This window comes from Coregonus clupeaformis, chromosome 3 (assembly GCF_020615455.1).
Source record: "Coregonus clupeaformis isolate EN_2021a chromosome 3, ASM2061545v1, whole genome shotgun sequence".
In the NCBI taxonomy this organism is placed as follows: domain Eukaryota; kingdom Metazoa; phylum Chordata; class Actinopteri; order Salmoniformes; family Salmonidae; genus Coregonus; species Coregonus clupeaformis.
The window spans coordinates 27,890,915-27,912,624 of record NC_059194.1 but is presented as its reverse complement, the minus strand read 5'-3'; the positions used below and the strand labels follow the sequence as shown (position 1 = coordinate 27,912,624).

The following is a 21,710-nucleotide window of genomic DNA, read 5'->3' as shown; positions in this document are numbered from 1 at the left end:
GCAGCTTATTGCCACTGTCTCTCGGGCCGGTTTCCCCTCTCCACTGGGGTCCTCTGCCTCTAACCCTGTTGCAGGGGCTGAGTCACTGGCTTGCTGGTGCTCTTTCATGCCGTCCCTGGGAGGGTGCGTCACTTGAGTGGGTTGAGTTACACGTGATCTTCCTGTCTGGGTTCGGCGCCCCCCTTGGTTTGTGCTGTGGTGGAGACCTCTGTGGGCTGCTCTCAAGCCTTGTCTCAGGATTGTAGTTGGTGGTTGGGGATATCCCTCTAGTGGTGCAGGGGGCTGTGCTTTGGCGGAGTGGGTGGGGTTATATCCTTCCTGTTTGGCCCCTGTCCGGGTTTTCGGATGGGGCCGACAGTGTCTCCCGGACCGCTCCTGTCTCAGCCTCCAGTATTTATGCTGCCGTAGTTTATGTGTCGGGGGCTGGGGGTTAGTTGGTTATACCTGAGTACTTCTCCCTGTCTTATCCAGTGTCCTGTGTGAATTTAAGTATGCTCTCTCTAATTCTCTTCGCTCTCTCTTTCTCTCCCTGAGAACCTGAGCCCTAGGACCATACGTGGACTACCGGGCATGATGACACCTTTGCTGTCCCCAGTCCGCCTGGCCTTGCTGCTATTCCAGTTTCAACTGTTCTGCCTGCGGCTACGAAACCCCCTACCTGTCCCAGACCTGCTGTTTTCAACTCTAAATGATCGGCTGCTGAAAGCCAACTGAGACCTGAGCCCTAGGACCATACGTCGGGACTACACGGCCGTGGTGACTCCTTGCTGTCCCCAGTCCGCCTGGCCTTGCTGCTATTCCAGTTTAAACTGTTCTGCCTGCGGTTATGGAACCCCTACCTGTCCCAGACCTGCTGTTTTAAACTCTAATGATCGGCTATGAAAAGCCAACTGAGATTTATTCCTGATTATTATTTGACCATGCTTGTCACTTATGAACATTTTTGAACATCTTGGCATGGTTCTGTTATAATCTCCACCCGGCACAGCCAGAAGAGGACTGGCCACCCCTCATAGCCTGGTTCCTCTCTAGGTTTCTTCCTAGGTTTTGCCTTTCTAGGGAGTTTTTCCTAGCCACCGTGCTTCTACACCTGCATTACTAGCTGTTTGGGGTTTTAGGCTGGGTTTCTGTACAGCACTTCGAGATATTAGCTGATGTAAGAAGGGCTATATAAAATAAAATTGAAAAATTGATATAGGGGTGTAAACTGGAGGGTATAGGGGTGTAATCTGGAGGGTATAGGGGTGTAGTGTGTTGGGGTATGTGAAGCAGTACCTCCGTTTTCTTGCAGTATGAATTCAACAGGGTTGCTGACTGCAGACACGGAGCACTGGGGGGGTCAGCAGGATGACCCCGGACCCGCTGGAGCCTCAGGTCACATGGGTCCAGAGACAGGAAACTCACAGGGATCAGCTTCACGTCTGACCAGACAAACTCAAACACTCAGACACACATATACAGTAAGTCTGTAGCATGAACCAACCCACATTGGGACTCAATAACATGCTCCCAAGAACACAACAGACGCGTCTTTTATCCAAAGCGACTTACAGTCATGCGTGCACACATTTTACGTATGGGTGGTCCCGAAAAATTTACCAACAATTCTGCCGTTGCAAGCGCCATGCTCTACCAACTGAGCTACAGAGGACCACAACCATATCGTGCCAACAGTATAAACTTCTATGGAAAGTAGCTAGCAACAGTTGACTTACACACACACACACACACACACACACACACACACACACACACACACACACACACACACATACTCTTGCAGGCCATATTGGCAAGGACCTCCTGTAGCTCCTCCCTCTGGGCGGGTGGGCGGTCGCCAACACAGACTAACACTTTCGATTGGCTGTTGCCATGGGCGACCAGGGAGGCGGTGTGTGACACGGTAAGGCCGGAGGTGGAGCCAGCCATCAGGACGTCCCCCTCTGGGGGCAACAGGGGGCACACCACACAGGGACCAACACTACACGACTTATCCTAGAGAAGGGTGGGGTAGAGAGGGGAGGGGAAAGATAGAAGGGAGAGAGTGAAAGGGGGAGACGGAAGGGGGAGGGAGAGAATGGAAAGAGAGAGGTAGGGTTACAACTTGACTACAGCCTTTTTCCACAAAGAGAGAGAGAGAGAGAGAGAGAGAGAGAGAGAGAGAGAGAGAGAGAGAGAGAGAGAGAGAGAGAGAGAGAGAGAGAAATGTGTGCAAGTAGACAGAGAGATTAATATGGAGATGTCCTTCAACCAACAGAGCCCCCCCTCTAGAGATAGTGCTGAACATAACAGAGCCAGCTAATTTGACTTTCTTTAGTTAGTGTCCATATCACAGTCTTTGGACGAAAAAAGAAAGAGAGGAAGAAGAGAGCAAGGACATTGAGAAAGGAAGGAGAGAGGGAGTGAGAGGAAGATGAGGAGAGAGGGGAAGTGATTCATTTAGCAGTGGTATTGAATGCTTAATTGAATTTGGCTTCGTAATCAAATTTCACTGTGCTTGTGCGGCATGGCGCTCAGAGAGGCTGTGGCAGGCAGCAGCTTGAGTTTATTGGACTAGAAATTAAAGTGAGACGCTTATAGCTCTGCAGCCATAGAATTAGTCATTAGAATACTCTCCCAGAAACAAGGAGGAGGGTTTTATTGAGTGCCACAAATGGGTATTGGGTACTCTGTATTCACAATGGATGGGGAAGAATTTGCATAGAAAAATTTACTTGGATTTATGGATGCAAGCTGATGTACAGTACAGCCATATTGTTCTTTAATTGTTTTGTTCAATGGCTGGCTTAGGATGGAGCCCTGGGATATGTCTGAAATGGCACCCTATGCTGGTCAAATGTAGTGCACTATATAGGGAATAGGTGCCATTTCAGTAGTACCTGTATGATGAGCTTGTTGTCGCTGAGCAGCTTGGTGCGGTACAGGTCAGCTTTGAGCTGGTGGGGAAACACCAACATGTCCGCACAGTGGGGGTCCTGACAGAAGGACTGCCCTTCCAACTGCCCGACTGAATTCACCTGAGAGAATCCCCCTTGCTTCAGGACGCCGCACACCTCTTCAAAGCTGGGGGGAAGAGTGGAGAGGGGGAAGAGGAAACAGGGATGACAGGATGTGAGAGTCAATATAGCATGTAATATCCCTCTATGGCCTTTTAAAAAGGCTTCTACCGCTGTTGTCACCTCTGGTAGTAATATGTAATATCCTGTGCGCGCACACACACACACACACACACACACACACACACACACACACACACACACACACACACACACACACACGTAACCTCAGAGTCTCAGGACTTGCTGAGGCTTGTTGCTGATTGGATCTGTCCACTACAACGAGATTTACACCCCACTGAATCAGGCTGTCTGGAGCAGTAGAAAGACACAGAAATACACCCACACACACCCTCTCAGACTTGTCATGGACCAACAACACCACCAATCTTGTCAAGAGGGCGCAACAGCATCTCTACTTCCTAAGGTGGCTGAAGTAATTCGGCATGCCGCTCCGGGTCCTCTCCACATACTACCGCTGCACCATTGAGATTGTCCTGACCGCTTGCATCACGGCCTGGTACGGGAATTGCTCCGTCCACGACCGCAAGGCCCTCCAGTGGGTGGTGAAGACAGCCCAGTACATCACTGGGACCGTGCTCCCACCCATCCAGAACATCTACTCGAAGCGGTGCCTGAGGAAGTCCCGCAGCATCATCAAGGACCCCACGCACCCCAGCCACGAGCTGTTCTCTCCCTTACTGTCAGGCAGATGGTATCGGAACATGAGGTCTGATACCAACAGGCTCCGAGACAGTTTATATCTACAAGCCATCAGACCGCTTCTAGATAGAAATTGGACTGAGCACCTGCTCTGATTCTACGCACCTTAGTACACATGCACTCACTCATGCACACACCCACACAGACATACACACACACACACACATTCATGCTACACACATCACAACTGCTGCTACCAGACTCTTATTATACTGCTCAGTTTAGACACTTGCCCGCCATCCCCCCCTTCCCCACACGTGTAAATATTGTAGTATAAATTGTATCTTCCTGTATTATACTGATGCTAAAATGTTTATTATATTCTACTGCCATTTACTTTACACTGAGTGTACAAAACATTAGGAACACCTGTTCTTTCCATGACATAGACTGACCAGGTGAATCCAGGTGAAAGCTATGATCCCTTATTGATGTCACTTGTTAAATCCACTTCAATCAGTGTAGATGAAGGGGTGGAGACAGGTTAAAGAAGGATTTCTACGCCTTGAGACAATTGAGACATGGATTGTGTATGTGTGCCATTCAGAGGGTGAATGGGCAAGACAAAAGATAGAAGTGCCTTTGAACGGGGTATGGTAGTAGGTGTCAAGAACTGCAATGCTCAACAGTTTCCCATGTGTATCAAGAATGGTCCACCACCCAAAGACATCCAGCCAACTTGACACAACTGTGGGAAGCATTGGACATGTCCCACCCCACATTCTGAAATTGCATTTTTGTCCCCCCCAGAATGTGATACAAAACGAGACAACGGTGTGCTTGCGGACGCCTCCGAGCGGTCGGGTAGGCTATTTGGAGTGTTTATCCGACTGGATTAAAAATATATATAATTATAACAATTAAAACCAAAGTTGTGCCCCTGATTGGAGTCAACATGGGCCAGCTTCCTTGTGTGTGTGTGTGTGGGGGGGGGGGATGCAACTCAATATTAGGAAGGTGTTCCTAATGTTTGGTATACTCAGTGTATGTTCGTATTGCTATCTTTTATTATGCTCCACAATCCAGAGCGGTTCGCCGCACTGCATCATGGTACAACAGTGTCACAGTACGGGCAAAAGCCAGGGTGACAAGTCTGCTGAGAACTGCGTAAAATAATATCTGGACAGCTACCACAAAAACATGCTGAGGATGGCAAACAAAATAGCAGAGGACTCTTCCCATGTGCTCCTGCTATCCAGAAAGCACTACAGACTCCCAAGTGTAAACTGGTCGGGTACAAAAACCATTTGAACAATAAGGAGGACTCACTCATTCGGGAACGTGCAATTGTTAAAAGTGATAAGTTAATGTAACTGTGTAAAACAATCATGGAATCATGGATATTGCAATTATAGGGTTGTGCAATAACATTATGCGCAATGCTCAGGGACATTGGACATTATGGGGATGTGTTATATTGAGTGAATTGGGGGGCACAGTTATTGTAATGGTGAAGAGAGGAGTAAGAGTCCTTAAGCTGTCATTTTTGTTTAGTTATTCATTAATTTGTATGTTTGATGTTGTCTGGACTATGCCATGTCTCTCACTCTCTCACAGTGCGTTTTCTTGTACGTAAAGCATTTATCTGTGAAAAACAGACAAATAAATATATAATCTATGTCTCTCCTCCGTTCTCTCTCTCACACACACACACACACACACACACACACACACACACACACACACACACACACACACACACACACACACACACAGAGACTATGGTTTAATGAAATGTCTGCATGGCAACTGGATCATAAACCATTGTTCAACACCCACAACCTCAGGCCTGTGTGTGTGTGCATACATGTGTGTGTGTGTGCATACGTGTGTGTGTGTGTGTGCATACGTGTGTGCGTGTGTGTGTGTGTGTGCCATCTGTGTGTGTGTGTGCTGACCTGCTTTTGAGTGTGTTGATCCATGCGTAGAGGGGCAGCCTGTTGGCTCTCTCCTGTTTCTTCCTTACAGCCTCAGGGAGGATGCAGTCGATGGTCAGGAGGTCATGTTTGATCCTACTGCGAGCCAGGGAGGCTGCCAGCTTGGTCTTAAACCTACAACACACACAGGAAGAGATGGTGTTTTGCTGGGAACTGAAGAGAGTGTCTCACCCAACCACACGTACAGTATGGAATCTTATTCCAACAGTCACTCATACCCATCAGCCACATACCACAACAACACACAGACACACATACAGTACACCCCCCCCCACCCCTTTCCCTCTTACCTGAGGAGGCAGTTCTCCACCTCCCTGACTTCCTGTACAAGCTCCTCCCCCTGGCATTCCCGAGGGAGGAACTTCCTGTCCTGGAAGTCGTAGAGCATCACTGCCACCAGACTCATCTGGTCATCAGGCTGGAGAAAGAACACAGAGTAGAGTTAGAATCCATAGATCAAACACACTTCAAAAGGCAACTGTATACTGTCAAGAAACGGAAAGCACAGCAGAGTTGGGATGGATAGAGAGAGAAGTTTTGCTTCAACAATCAACAGCACCAGAGTATCTATGGATAGAAATGTCACGCTCTAACAGTCAACTACCTGCAAAATCAGCCAAAGAGAGAAAACAACAGATACAGCATAGAATGGATAAAGCAGTTATTCTTCAACAGTTACCTGCCTACACTAGATTGAACATAGAGAGAGAATAGAACGAATTGACACGGTTCAACAATCAACATTCTTTATCATCAAACCCCAGAGATCGCTTAGACAGTAAGGATAATTCAATACTGCTATACACAGTAACTACCTTCAGAAACCCTGTGTCTCATCACAGTCGCCCCCTTAGAGATATCATATCACTTTCATCTGCAATAACATCAATGGAACAGTGAAGGCAGTTTGATGGATTTATTGATTAGGCTAAGTGATTGACAGAGTCGTGTAGCTCCTATGGGTGTTTTGGGCAGGTACCCAGCAGTCCCCAGTCCTCCACAGAGGCAGAGGTAGGGTGGTGGAGCAGCTTTGGGACGCCCTGCCAGGACCTGGTTCCTACCTCTTAATTCAACACAGCAGGAAGACGCACTCCATCTCTCCCTCTCACACTCTATCTCTACCACCAGCTTATCACCCTCTCTTGCTCATACTTTCACGTTCTATCACTCTATCCCTCCATCGCTCTATCCCACCCCTTTCTTCCTCTCTCTCCCTCCCTCCCTCTCTCTCTCTCTTCTCCCTCCGGGGTCGAGGGACACAGATCACATTAGTGGCAGATGGTGTTGCTCGGCACCAACAGATTGCCATGGCATCGCTGTAAGGCTAATGGGGCGAGACGCTACGCTAGGCTAACGCTAACTGCTAGTCTAAAGCACCAGCTCGTTATTCACTCAGGGGCTTATAATCAGATTTTGGAAAGGTCGATATCAGAAACAGGTGCTGGGTCCATCCCTCTCTCCCCCTCATTTCACTGCATTCCTCTCTCCCTCCCTCCAGCATCACTTGCCCTCTACCAAGGTTAAACCCGAGGGAAAGAGATAAATTCCCCCGGTCGTCCGGGGTTGCCTGGCAACAGCATCCCGTGGCTGGAAGTAAACAAGTCTGTTGTGTTGTTGCGTCACCCCTGCTGTTATGCTGTGACATCAGGCCTTAACACCCAACACTGACCACTTAACACTGGACACTGGCCAGCTGAACACTGGACACTGGCCAGCTGAACACTGGACACTGGCCAGCTGAACACTGGACACTGGCCAGCTGATATGATGTTTTTATGGTATAATGATGTCATGTCATAGTATCGTGGGGAACAGGTTAGAGTTACTAGATAAGTGGTTAAGAGACAGGAAGTCTGCATTCCATTATGTCAAAGGATTATTACTGCCGCGAGCTGCCCAGTGACACAAGCCTACCAGACGAGCTAAACCACTTCTATGCTCGCTTCGAGGCAAGCAACACTGAAGCATGCATGAGAGCACCAGCTGTTCCGGATGACTATGTGATCACGCTCTCCGTAGCCGATGTGAGTAAGACTTTTAAGCAGGTCAACATTCACAAGGCCGCAGGGCCACGGATTACCAGGACGTGTACTCCGAGCATGTGCTGACCAACTGGCAAGTGTCTTCACTGACATTTTCAACATGTCCCTGACTGAGTCTGTAATACCAACATGTTTCAAGCAGACCACCATAGTCCCCGTGCCCCAAGGACTCTAAGATAACCTGCCTAAATGACTACCGACCCGTAGCACTGACGTCTGTAGCCATGAAGTGCTTTGAAAGGCTGGTCGTGGCTCACATCAACAGCATTATCCCAGAAACCCTAGACCCACTCCAATTTGCATACCGCCCCAACAGATCCACAGATGATGCAATCTCTATTGCACTCCACACTGCCCTTTCCCACCTGGACAAGAGGAACACCTACGTGAGAATGCTATTCATTGACTACAGCTCAGCATTCAACACCATAGTGCCCTCTAAGCTCATCACTAAGCTAAGGATCCTGGGACTAAACACCTCCCTCTGCAACTGGATCCTGGACTTCCTGACGGGCCGCCCCAGGTGGTAAGGGTAGGTAACAACACATCTGCCACACTGATCCTCAACACGGGGGCCCCTCAGGGGTGCGTGCTCAGTCCCCTCCTGTACTCTCTGTTCACCCATGACTGCATGGCCAGGCACGACTCCAACACCATCATTAAGTTTGCCGACGACACAACAGTGGTAGGCCTGATCACCGACAACGATGAGACAGCCTATAGGGAGGAGGTCAGAGACCTGGCCGTGTGGTGCCAGGACAACAACCTCTCCCTCAACGTGACCAAGACAAAGGAGATGATTGTGGACTACAGGAAAAAAAAAGAGGACTGAGCACGCCCCATTCTCATCAGACGGGGCTGTAGTGGAACAGGTTGAGAGCTTCAAGTTCCTTGGTGTCCACATCACCAACGAACTATCATGGTCCAAACACACCAAGACAGTCGTGAAGAGGGCACGACAAAGCCTATTCCCCCTCAGGAGACTGAAAAGATTTGGCATGGGTCCTCAGATCCTCAAAAAATTCTACAGCTGCACCATCGAGAGCATCCTGACTGGTTGCATCACCGCCTGGTATGGCAACTGCTTGGCCTCCGACCGCAAGGCACTACAGAGGGTAGTGCGTACGGCCCAGTACATCACTGGGGCCAAGCTTCCTGCCATCCAGGACCTCTATACCAGGCGGTGTCAGAGGAAGGCCCTCAAAATTGTCAAAGACTCCAGCCACCCTAGTCATAGACTGTTCTCTCTGCTACCGCACGGCAAACGGTACCGGAGTGCCAAGTCTAGGTCCAAAAGACTTCTCAACAGCTTCTACCCCCAAGCCATAAGACTCTGAACAGCTAATCATGGCTACCCGGACTATTTGCACTGCCCCCCACCCCATCCTTTTTACGCTGCTGCTACTCTGTTAATTATTTATGCATAGTCACTTTAACTCTACCCACATGTACATATTACCTCAACTAGCCGGTGCCCCCGCACATTGACTCTGCAACGGTACCCCCCTGTATATATAGCCTCCCTACTGTTATTTTATTTTACTTCTGCTCTTTTTTTTCTCAACACTTTTTTAGTTGTTGTTTTATTTTTATAAATGCACTGTTGGTTAAGGGCTGTAAGTAAGCATTTCACTGTAATGTCTGCACCTGTTGTATTCGGTGCATGTGACCAATACAATTTGATTTGATTTGATTTGATGTTTGGGATAGCATGAGTGATGGGCAGGATACTGACTTGGGGTAAAGAGTGATGAACATCAAAGACAGGGAGTGCCCATGGAGACTTACCAGATGTATGCCAGGAAGAGGGTAATAGAAGGTATATAAGGTAGAGTGTTTCCTTTGTTCAAGTTAGTTCGTAACAACAAGGGCAAAGCTCTGGTCATTGTTGTAACGAACCCGGTACCGATCATTAAACATTTGCATTAACTTTCTACAAAGTGTCTAACTATATTCTTGCATCCTTGATTACTTGAACACCCGAGAAACTCATCATAACACCAGCTGAACACTGGCTGTGATGGATGTGATGGACAAAGTCATTATAAAATGATGAGGTCTACAAATACAGAGGTCGCTGCTATGCATGATCTATCGTCAGGAGAATACTGTGCAGTTTTACTGCGTCAGTTCACCTCCTATGCTTTGTCTCTCTGGTCACTGCATGGTCACTTCACTCTATTTCCAGTCGCAGTGAGATCTAAGCTACATTTCTCTCTCCATTGCAATCAAATACACTCCAGACTTTAGTTCCCCTCTTAGAAAAAAGGGTTCCAAAATGGTTCTCCGGCTGTCCCCATAGGGGAATCCTTTTTGGTTCCTGGTAGAATCCTTTTTGGTTCCAGGTAGAACCCTCTGTGGAAAGGGTTCTACATGGAACCCAAAAGAGTTCTACCTGGAACCAAAATGGTTCTACCAGGAAACAAAAACGGTTATTCAAAGGGTTCTCCTATGGGGACAGCCGAAGAACCCTTTTAGGTTCTAGATAGCACCTGTTTTTTATATCCCCATCTCTCTCCTTCTTAGTTCTCCCTCGGCACCTCTCTCCTTCTCTTTCTGTCAAGGTTGAACTTTATAGATGCCAGGGGTGTAAAATGAGGTGAGAGTGAGTTCTAAAGAGAGCCTCCTTGTGTCTGGCCTTTATTGTCTCCTGGTGGGATGCAGAATAACGACCTGCCACCTCACCATGGAAAGACCCATTCATTCCAGGCAAGGCCATATTTTACACAGGTACTACTGCAAGTCTGTGTGTGTCATGTGTGTGTGTGTGTGTGTGTGTGTGTGTGTGTGTGTGTGTGTGTGTGCGCGTGTGTGCATGCTTGGCGCATGCGTGCGTGTGTACTTCTAAATGCATTCCAGTTTGCCCTCACATTACCATCTCCGACATCTCTATTTTAAAATCACAAGCCTGTTTCTCTAAACTAGACCGGGGCAAAAGTACACTCAAATCCCCACCCAGACGCCAATCTTGATATACGGAAGTAGCGAGGCGTTGAGTAGCGAGGCGTTGTTTTACAGTGTAACTACCTCTCGGTTCATGGCTGTCGTGGGAACCTTCACTTTCCGTCTACACAGTGCACAGCTGATTGTATTGGGCTCACAGACCAGACAGCCACTCCCAGAGACAGACAGAGGAGGGATACGTATCGACCAGAATACACTCAGACCCGCTGAGCGGCGAGCACGCAGACACAGCATTGGGTAGCCCAGGTTGCCACGTATAGCATCCTGATCTCATCACTAATGGAGTGTTTTTGTTTGAGAAAAGCAATAAAGCAACAAACATCCGACTATCCGATTTATCCTGGTTCTCTCATATGTGCGGCACCAAAGGGAGTGATTGCGTTAATTAGGGGAGTTAACGTGACAAATTGCTTTGTGATGTGATGAAAGGGGTAATATCAATATAGTAATCGGTATCACAGTTACAGATTAGTGGTATGAAAAGCAACCGGAGCTGAACAAAGAGTTTGTACAACAAGGAGAACAGCAGGACATGAATATTGAGAGCTCTGAAGTACCGCTGTAGAGTCAGGAAGTTAGTTACAGAAAGCCAAACCGGTTGAAACATATCTAGAACTTCCTCCTTCCTGGGTAAAGCTCTATTTTCACTCACCATTGGCTGAGAGAGATAAAAGCAGCTGTCAATCATGATGTCCTCCAGGAGCTCTTGGTCTGTGGGGGGAGGAGAAAAGATAATGTTTCAATAGTGTAACTCATGGACAGGTGAGTAAGATGTCATGAGAGAGAGAGAGAGAGAAAAAGAGAGAGAGAGAGAGAGAGAGAGAGAGAGAGAGAGAGAGAGATGAAGAAGAAGAAGGTGAGAATTCATATTTCCATCATGTTGAGATAATGGTTCAGGATCTGGCCAATCTCATCTCTTTCTCTATTAAATCTATCTCTAATTATATCCACAGACCAGCCCAGACCAGACCAGACAGGATCATTTGGAACACGCCTGATAGTGGCACTAAGAATTAAACACCTAACCCGATGAAATAAATTACTAGGGCTGAGACTCCATATCTAATGATGAGCTCTTGTCTGGAAAGGAGATAGGGAGAGACAGAGAGAGACAGAGGGAGAGAGAGACAGAGAGAGACAGAGGGAGAGAGAGACAGAGAGACAGAGAGAGACAGAGGGAGAGAGACACAGAGAGACAGAGGTAGAGAGTGACAGAGAGAGAGAGAGAGAGAGAGAGAGAGACAGAGAGAGAGAGAGTTCTTGCAGGCAGCAGGAATAATCTCACTATAATTTGAAACGCTAATTCAATTAGATTACGATTAAACAGTCATTTGTTTTTTAATGGAATTAATCCGAGATTTCATTTAGTTAATTTACCATAATTAATTTACATTTAATATGTCTGAAATTAGAGGCTCTGCGACACTGATGACACTTATTAATCACACATCGCCAGTAATATAATCAGTGATTGTAATACCATGATGCATGCCCTGTGCATTGCTCTCATTAGAGACCAAGGTCTTCTAGGCTACTTACCAGCTATCTGAGAGAGATCTGTGGTTCCTAATGTGTTTTTCTCTTCTCTCTGCTCTAGCTGAGATATCATGAAGGGAGCATCTGTCTCCCTTGACAACAGGATGTTTTATTCTGACCCACACAACCTCACACACAGCCTCACACACACACACACACACACACACACACAGCCTCGCAAACACACACCAGAGTATGGCGCTTGCAACGCCAGGGTTGTGGGTTCGTTTCCCACGGGGGGCCAGTATAAAAAAAAAAAAAATGTATGCACTCTGGATAAGAGCGTCTGCTAAATGACTAAAATTTTAAATTTAAATGTAAATGTAAGTATGTGAGCAGAGCTGGAGCGGAGCGGTCTACTTGTGTGCTGATATAGCCCCTCGCTTTAGCTACTGTCATCTAGTATGCTACATATTTTCATAAAGAAACTGATAAAACACACAGGTGAACAAAGATGAGGAGGACCAAGAGCAAGAGTGCGGTGATGTAGTATCCACAACTAAAGAATCATTGTGGAATCTGAAAAGACAGGTATCCCAAAAGCATGATGGTGTGCTTAGTACGTGCACATGCTAACAGGGTAGCTAGCTCAGTGCGTCATTGTAGAAAAGTATTTATAAACTAAAAATCAGATCTCTTAAAAAGTTTAGTTCATTTTCATTCTATTATCTATACCAGGGCTGCCCAACCCTCTTCCTGGAGAGCTACCGTCCTGTGGGTTTTCAGATTCTACTTATTAGCTGCTCAACAAGACCTTAACTAGCTGAATCAGATACGCTAAATTAGGGTTGGACTGAAAACCTGCAGGACAGTAGATCTCCAGGAAGAGGGTTGGGCAGCCCTGATCTACCTGTAGGTAGGCCTGACATATTACCTATTTCAATGAGCTTTCCGTTTTGATAGGGTTATAAAATCCTTTAGGCCTACCTACAGAAAAAACTAAAAACAACTACGCATCCCTGCCCAGCCTGGCAAGAGTGGCCCGAAGGGAGTTTAGCATTCCCAGTTGCTCTGCAAGCGCTGAGAGGGTATTCTCCGCTGCTGGCCTGCTCTCCATGCACCATCGCATGAGCCTGAAGCCACAGACTGGACAAACTCATGTTTCTAAAAATGAATTCAAAGGCACTGTAGATGGAGCCTAATAAGGCATTTTTCGTTTAATTTGTAATGAATTCTAAGTAAGTCACAGCCTATATGTGCAATTTATAGACTATAATGATTGAATACAACAACATTTTGTTTAAATGCTGAGCGCTTAATGTCCCTGCAAGCCTAGTGTGTCGCACCTGCAAATGCTTCACAATGTTAGTTTTTTTGTCGGCTATAGCCTTGAAATAATATAGCCAAAATAATTCCTTTTCGTTCCTTCTTAGGCTACCCGTCTGGCTCCTGACCTATTTAAGTGTTTTTATGCTGTTTAATACGACATGTAGCTTATTTGAAATGATGAGCGCTTCTCACAGTCACCTTTTCCTGTTGTTTATTAAAATAGGCTACTTTTCATTCAAATCATATGGTTTGGTTTCAATACTTCAACACCAAATGGTAGGTCCAGGTAGTCACAAAAATAGATGGGTGTTGGTTAAATTGTGATTTTAATGAATGGAGTGGCAGTTCTTTTTCCTTTGAGCGAGGAGCGGGATTTCCGACCGCTCAACTCCGCTCACATACTCTGACACACACACACACACACACACACACACACACACACACACACACACACAGCCTCGCTCACAAAGTCTCACACACACACAGCCTCACACATTCTGGTTCCCAGTCTTCCCAGAACCACAGGCTTTCTCCTTCAACTCCAGAGAAGTGAGAGCAAATAGCAATACATCTGCTTTATTTTGGATTAGGGAACACCTGTTTCTAAACCCCCTCAGGTTTGCCATGTGTATTCACTACATATTGGAAAGGAAAGCACGGCAGCTTTATCCAATATGCACATGTTCCAGGTAATCTTGATAGAACAGCATCCTCTTTATCCCATTGAGAAAGAGAAAATGAAATGGGGCAGACAGGAAGGGTTTTGAGTGTATGAGTGTATGATTGTGTGTGTGTGTGTGTGTGTGTGTGTGTGCATGTGTGAGTGTGTGCTTATGAATGCATTCTAGTCTAAAATGAAATAGGGCAGACAGGAAGGGTTTTGACTGTGTGTGTGTGTGTGTGTGTGTGTGTGTGTGTGTGTGTGTGTGTGTGTGTGTGTGTGTGTGTGCGTGTACACAACGGTTGTGCTACCCTGATAAACCTCTAATCTTAAATGACACACCTGAGTCCTATCTAACTGCCACTGGGAGGTGTCGCCATTACAGAGAACTGCCACTGGGACGCCATGGCAACAACATACACCGCTGTTTACCCGACCATAACATCACAAATCACACCAACCGTCTGCTCAACTTGGGCCAAACAGATGAAGGCTGGATAAAAGGGTGCAATAAACACACATGTATACACACACACACACAGGCACACACACACACACATACACACTAAACACAGTGTCTGTGATTGGGCCTATACTCCTTGCAGGATTTACAGCAGCGTCAGGTCAATGAGTGTTTTGTTCATAGCAGCAGAAGGTCTTAAAGATAAGCCTAGCAACATGGCCGCCTTGCCTGACCCTACAGTAAAGGAGGAAAGCACAGACCCAGAGGGGAGGAGATGGTGTGATGATGATGCGGTATATATGTGGAGGTCATTATCCTCTTTGCTCTATAAATCAGCCTAGGGAGGACTGAGGAGTAAACACAGAGTAAATTCACCTATAAATCTCTCATACCAGAAGCTATTACACACCAGGGACAGTGCTGAGCTGAGGTGTAAGCACCTAAATATCGACCTATAAGCTCCGGATAGGAGTTGCCCTTAGGCACAGATCTAGGATCAGAGTACCCTCCCCAAATCCTAGCCTTAACCTTTAAGAGTAAAAATGCCAAACTGATCTTATACCAGTATCTAGGGGCAACTTCATGACGACCTAGGATGACGCACTAGTCTCTAACTAATTGTTTGATTTTGTGTTGTGTGGCCCTCGTCCAGGTAACAAACTAACTAAGTCCAATGAGTGATAATGACCACGGTCAAATAAATCCACACAGAAGCGCTAGAAGGCCTGAATGCAACCCCACTTGGCCTTATTCAGCTCTTTGTCTCGCAGTATTCCACATCGGTACACTCCATTTCGCATTAATCTAAAAGAAGCTCTGCCAACAAACCCCTGAGTCTCTATTCAAGCGAGCAGAGCAGAACCCTTGGACAGGATGGCAGCGTTAAATAGCTTACATATTATTAACCTGCAACATTTGATATTTGCTGAAGCGCCTCAAGGTAAAGTGCCATGCTCTTAGCCAAGGACAGAAAGGACATGTTTTCCTTCTCTCCCTCCCTACCACAGTCTGAAAAAAAGGAGCTCCCCCCCAGGTCAAATAAACCTATTCCCTGCCTACTCCAGCCACATATCAGCTCTGTGCTGTGACATGGCTGCTGGCTACCACCGACAATGAGACAGGAGTGGTCTCAGAAGAATGGAGAACAGAGAGAGGGAATGGAGAGAGGGAGGGATGGAGGGGGGGAAATCCCACCTCTCTCTCTTTTTCTCTCTCCGTTGAGCAAATTCTATTTCTGAGACCAGGGACGTGAAAACTAAAGGGCTTGGGATGGGCCTCTAGAGATGTGATCAACACTCCCAGGATCGAGGTGATGATTGGGGCGGTAGAGAAAGAGGGAAGTGAAGAATAGAGAAAATGAGGAGAGAAAGAGAGGGAGGAAAAGAGTGGTAGGACAGAGCCAGAGAGAGGGGGGAATCAAATAAGAGGGAGTTAAAGGGAGAACAGAATGAGGGAGGAGGGGGAATGACACAGAAATAGATCACTGTAATCTAGATATTCCTAGATACTCTGGTAATCATTTCCATTTGGTTTCACACTTAGAGGTTTACAGTGGGGAAATCTCTTACAGCATCACTAGGCCTACTCTAAACTAAACCACCTCCATCCAATGAACATCAACCCATCTGTCTCCTCTATGCTCTATTCAGTTCTTTGTGTGAATGAGTGGGGTGACGTCATCAGAAATTACTGTCCAACACACAAGTCCACATGACTGTAATATCGGCTACACTTTGTCCTCTGTGTGTCCTTATGGGATTTAGAGCTACTTTTGATATTTTGTAATAATGACGGAAATTCTATCGACCAGCCAGAAAATGTCCTTATTTTGCAAATGAATTCTGCCACACACATTGTAGTTACGTCCCATTATAAACAGTGAGCCACAGTCAAAATGTAAATGACTCTAATTAGGGAGGAGAAAAATGTGACACATCTGGTGATTATTGTACTAAGCTACCCAACGTCAGCCTCTGCGAGTCAATATCCCCTTAATTTGCTGTACATTTTTATCTCCAGAACATTATCCCACTAACTGGTGCTCTCCAAATGAACTCATTCCAGGGATATGAGGGTAGGAAAGACAGGGAGAATCAGAATGAGGTGGAACTGACAACATAGAACTTATTATATGTCATTGTAATGAGCGCTAAACAAAATTGAAATTGGAAAATATCTACTTATCATTTTTTTCTCTGGAAATAGGGACTCCAAGCCATATAAATGAATAAAGATAGGCAATACTATACTAAATATAGAGTTAAGATAGGACCTCAGACTCCTTCCATCTAACACGGTGTGCCCTATTTTGTTGTATGACCTTTGAACTTCTAGCCTGACGACGTTCGCTACATACACTATACAGCTCTGGAAAAAATTAAGAGACCCCTGCACAGTTTTCTTAAATCAGCATCTCTACATGTATGACAGCCATTCCATTCCAGTGTCTGTTGAATTCCAACACAGGCACACCTCATTCTACTGAATTAGGTACTGATTAGGTGATCACCTGAACCAAATCTTATTTAACGAGGAAAAGTATAAAAACCACTGCTGTGGTCATCACTATCCTCTTGCAATAGGACCAGATTGATGGCAAAAACAGTGCTAATAGTACCTCAAAAGTAATATTAATCAAAAAATAACTATTGACCATGCCAAAAGGAAAGTTTTGAGTGAGGAAAAGAAGGGTTCAATTCTGGCTTTACTGGCAGAGGGATACAGTGAGCGTCAGATTGCTTCCATCCTTAAAATTTCAATGACGGCAGTTCATAAGAACAAGTTCAAGCAGCAGACATTGGGGACAACAAAGTTACAGTCCGGCAGAGGGCGAAAACGACTCTCTACTGTCCGGGATGACCGCCAACTAATTCGAATGTCACTCAACAACCGTAGGATGACATCAAGTGACCTACAAAAAGAATGGCAAACGGCAGCTGGGGTGAAGTGCACGGCGAGGACGGTTCGAAACAGGCTCCTAGGGGCAGGGCTGAAGTCATGCAATGCTAGAAAAAAGCCCTTCATCAATGAGAAGTAAAGAAGAGCCAGGCTGAGGTTTGCAAAAGACCATAAGGATTGGACTGGAGTAAGGTCATCTTCTCTGATGAGTCCAATTTTCAGCTTTGCCCAACACCTGGTCGTCTAATGGTTAGACGGAGACCTGGAGAGGCCTACAAGCCACAGTGTCTTGCACCCACTGTGAAATTTGGTGGAGGATCGGTGATGATCTGGGGGTGCTTCAGCAAGGCTGGAATCGGGCAGATTTGTCTTTGTGAAGGACGAATGAATCAAGCCATGTACAAGGTTGTCCTGGAAGAAAACTTCCTTCCTTTTGCTCTGACATTGTTCCCCAACTCTGAGGATTGGTTTTTCCAGCAGGACAATGCGCCATGCCACACAGCCAGGTCAATCAAGGTGTGGATGGAGGACCACCAGATCAAGACCCTGTCATGGCCAGCCCAATCTCCAGACCTGAACCCCATTGAAAACTTATGGAATGTGATCAAGGGGAAGATGGATGGTCACAAGCCATCAAACAAAGACGAGATGCTTGAATTTTTGCGCCAGGAGTGGCATAAAGTCACCCCAGCATCAATGTGAAAGACTGGTGGAGAGCATGCCAAGACGCATGAAAGCTGTGATTGAAAATCAGGGTTATTCCACCAAATATTGATTTCTGAACTCTTCCTAAGTTAAAACATTAGTATTGTGTTGTTTAAAAATGAACATGAACTTATTTTCTTTGCATTATTCGAGGTCTGACAACACTGCATCTTTTTTGTTATTTTGACCAGTTGTCATTTTCTGCAAATAAATGGAATTTGGGAGAAATGTTGTCAGTAGTTTATAGAATAAAACAAAAATGTAATTTTTACCCAAACACATACCTATAAATAGTAAAACCAGAGAAACTGATAATTTTGCAGTGGTTTCTTAATTTTTTCCAGAGCTGTATATACAAAAGTATGTGGACACCCCTTCAAATTAGTGGATTCGGCTATTTCAGCAGCCACACCTGTTGCTGACAGGTATATAAAATCGAGCACACAGCCATGCAATCTCCATAGACAAACATTGGCAGTAGAATGGCCATACTGAAGAGCTCAGTGACTTTCAACGTGGCACTGTCATAGGATGCCACCTTTCCAACAAGTCAGTTCGTCAAATGTATGCCCTGCTAGCGCTGCCCTGGTCAACTGTAAGTGCTGTTATTGTGAAGTGGAAACTTCTAGGAGCAACAATGGCTCAGCCGCGAAGTGGTAGGCCACACAAGCTCAGAGAACGGGACCGCCAAGTGCTGAAGCGCGTAAAAATAATTGGTCCTTGGTTGACTACCGAGTTCTAAACTGCCTCTGGAAGCAACATGAAATGGATTTCTATGGCCGAGCAGCCGCACACAAGCCTAAGATCACCATAAGCAGTGCCAAGTGTCGGCTGGAGTGGTGTAAAGCTTGCCACCATTGGACTCTGGAGCAGTTCTCTGGAGTGATGAATCACTCTTCACCATCTGGCAGTCCGACGGACGAATCTAGGTTTGGCGGATGCCAGGAGAACGCTACCTGCCCGAATGCATAGTGCCAACTGTAAAGTTTGGTGGTGGAGGAATAATGGTCTGGGGCTGTTTTTCATGGTTCGGGCTAGGCCCCTTAGGTCCAGTGAAGGGAAATCTTAACGCTACAGCATACAATGACATTCTAGACGATTCTGTAATTCCAACTTTGGGGCGACAGTTTGGGGAAGGCCCTTTTCCTGTTTCAGCATGACAATGCCCCAGTGCACAAAGCAAGGTCCATTCAGAAATGGTTTGTCGAGATCGGTGTGGAAGAACTTGACTGGCCTGCACAGAGCCCTGACCTCAACTCCATCGAACACCTTTGGGATGAATTGGAACGCCGACTGCGAGCAAGGCCTAATCGCCCAACATCAGTGCCCGACCTCACTAATGCTCTTGTGGCTGAATGGAAGCAAGTCCCCGCAGCAATGTTCCAACATCTAGTGGAAAGCCTTCCCAGAAGAGAGAAGGCTGTTTTAGCAGCAAAGGGGGGACCAACTCCATATTAATGCCCATGACTTTGGAATGAGATGTTCGACGAGCAGGTGTCCACATACTCTTGGTCATGTAGTGTACTTTAGTCTGAAACTGCCATAATTGAAGTCGTTTGTGGTGACGAGGAGCATTGTATAAAACAAAGTCATCAGCGATTGGATCGTCTCTAAGCAATCAGAGTATCAAAGCCAATGACGAATTTTCTAATCGCCGCTTTACACACGTGTGTTCTGGCTCTGGCCCAATCCATCGGTTTCTGGACCAATCAGATGGCCCTAACTGTGTTTGCATTCGTTGAAGGGTTGGGGAGGTACTCAGATCCAGACTCATTGCGGAGAAGAAACTAACGTCTGTGGGTGTAGCGTAACGTTTGGCCGGAGCAAGGAGTCTGGGTAGCCAGGAAATGTAACTTCTGCTCTCACAACCACTTTTACAGTTACAGCAGGGAAGCAATAGAGCTTGAGTTAGTCTGATTGGCCAAATTGTGGGAAATGTAGGCCAGGACCTCGTGGTCCTCTGTAGCTCAGCTGGTAGAGCACGGCGCTTATAACGCCAAGGTAGTGGGTTCGATCCCCGGGACCACCCATACACAAAAAATTTATGCACGCATGACTGTAAGTCGCTTTGGATAAAAGCGTCTGCTAAATGGCATATTATTATTATTATTATTACCTCAACAAGCTAGCCTAATCTACGTGCAGTGGACAGATAGCATATATGCCCCTCTCACATGGGGAGAGCAGGAGAAATCGATTCCATCTCGTGGCCTGCACTGACAGTCCTCCAACCTTTCCCTCCCTTATCGCAATGGTGATTACACACCCTGTGTGTTTGGCAGCCGCAGACCTGCCCCCCGTCCCTGGTTTAATAGATTATATATGGGAACAATTTATTTGTAACATCACACTGAATTCCCCATGGCCATTCAAAGGGATTTTCTCTTTCACTTTTCCCTCCATCAATCTATCAGGATTCAATTCCACATGTCAATTAATGTTCATAAGGCTATTCATTCTCATTTTCAAATAGCTGTTCGTTTGCTTGGAATCAGATATGTCTAAATTGCAATTTAGAGTGTCTGGAATTAATGAAAATTGGGGTTTCTGAGTTGCCTTTGTTGGTTTTCTCTTGCAAAGTGGCTCAAGATAACCACTTCCAATCATATGCAGCGGAATGGGGACCCATCATACATACGTGCATACTGTATGAGAGGATGTATGTGTGTATGAGTGTGTGTTGAATCAATTAAGGAGGAAATTATAGAATAAAGGAGGAAGGATAGAAAACCTTTCTATGTATTCATTTCCCCATAGCCTACAGTCCTCTCTGCTGTTCACTTACATTTGAGTGTGTTGAAGGCCAGCTCATACGAGCTGCGTTGGTACACCTCATCCTTGGCCTCAGGCAGGGGCAGCCCCGCCCGCTTGCCATAACTGACCAACCGGTGGGCAGCAGGTTTCTCCAGGTGAGTGTTCTGAAAGATGACTGCCGCCAGCATGTAGACAGGGTCTGGGAAGCCCAGGTGGCCCTCATCAGGTGTGGGGGGTTCTGGAGGCAGCTCTGGCATCTCCTCCTGCCCAAGGCCAGATTCATCCAGCAGGCTCAGGTCTTTGAGGCTGGATATCTGGGAGCCACCAGCTGTCTTGGATATGGATGACTGTCGTGAGTGTCCTGTGTTTTTTTTCACCATCTTGTTATGGTTGCCTGGTCTCCCAAGGCTCACCTCAAGAACACGACCTCAACCCCTGTCCCTCCACTCAGGCCCTAAAAAGACAAAAACACCCACATATTGTACAGTGGAGTCACACTGCCAATATAGGCTATACAACAAAAAAAAGATTTTAAAAAAACCTTTTAATAATAAACCACCAGTACTACTCCTACTACTACTTATGACACAGAGACAATCATGACAAAAAAGACAAGCTTCTAATTTACAATTGCAACGCTGCTGCTGAAATGTGTTAACGTTACAACGTAACAACAACTAGAGACAAAACGAAGATAGGCTA

At 46.2% G+C, this 21,710-nt stretch overlaps 1 protein-coding gene across 1 annotated transcript in view; it reads right to left on the bottom strand.

Annotated features, from left to right (window-relative positions):
• Positions 1-21,710, bottom strand: part of LOC121543524 (putative methyltransferase NSUN7) — a 40,140-nt gene that overhangs the window by 17,547 nt on the left and 883 nt on the right. The window contains exons 2-8 of the mRNA XM_045206579.1: positions 21,040-21,462; positions 11,375-11,433; positions 6,007-6,134; positions 5,678-5,830; positions 2,880-3,063; positions 1,776-1,995; positions 1,276-1,421 (exon numbers count right to left, since the gene is read on the bottom strand). Coding sequence (XP_045062514.1) covers positions 1,276-1,421; positions 1,776-1,995; positions 2,880-3,063; positions 5,678-5,830; positions 6,007-6,134; positions 11,375-11,433; positions 21,040-21,388 — 1,239 coding nt within the window. The 5' untranslated portion in view covers positions 21,389-21,462. The remainder of the gene's footprint in view (positions 1-1,275; positions 1,422-1,775; positions 1,996-2,879; positions 3,064-5,677; positions 5,831-6,006; positions 6,135-11,374; positions 11,434-21,039; positions 21,463-21,710) is intronic.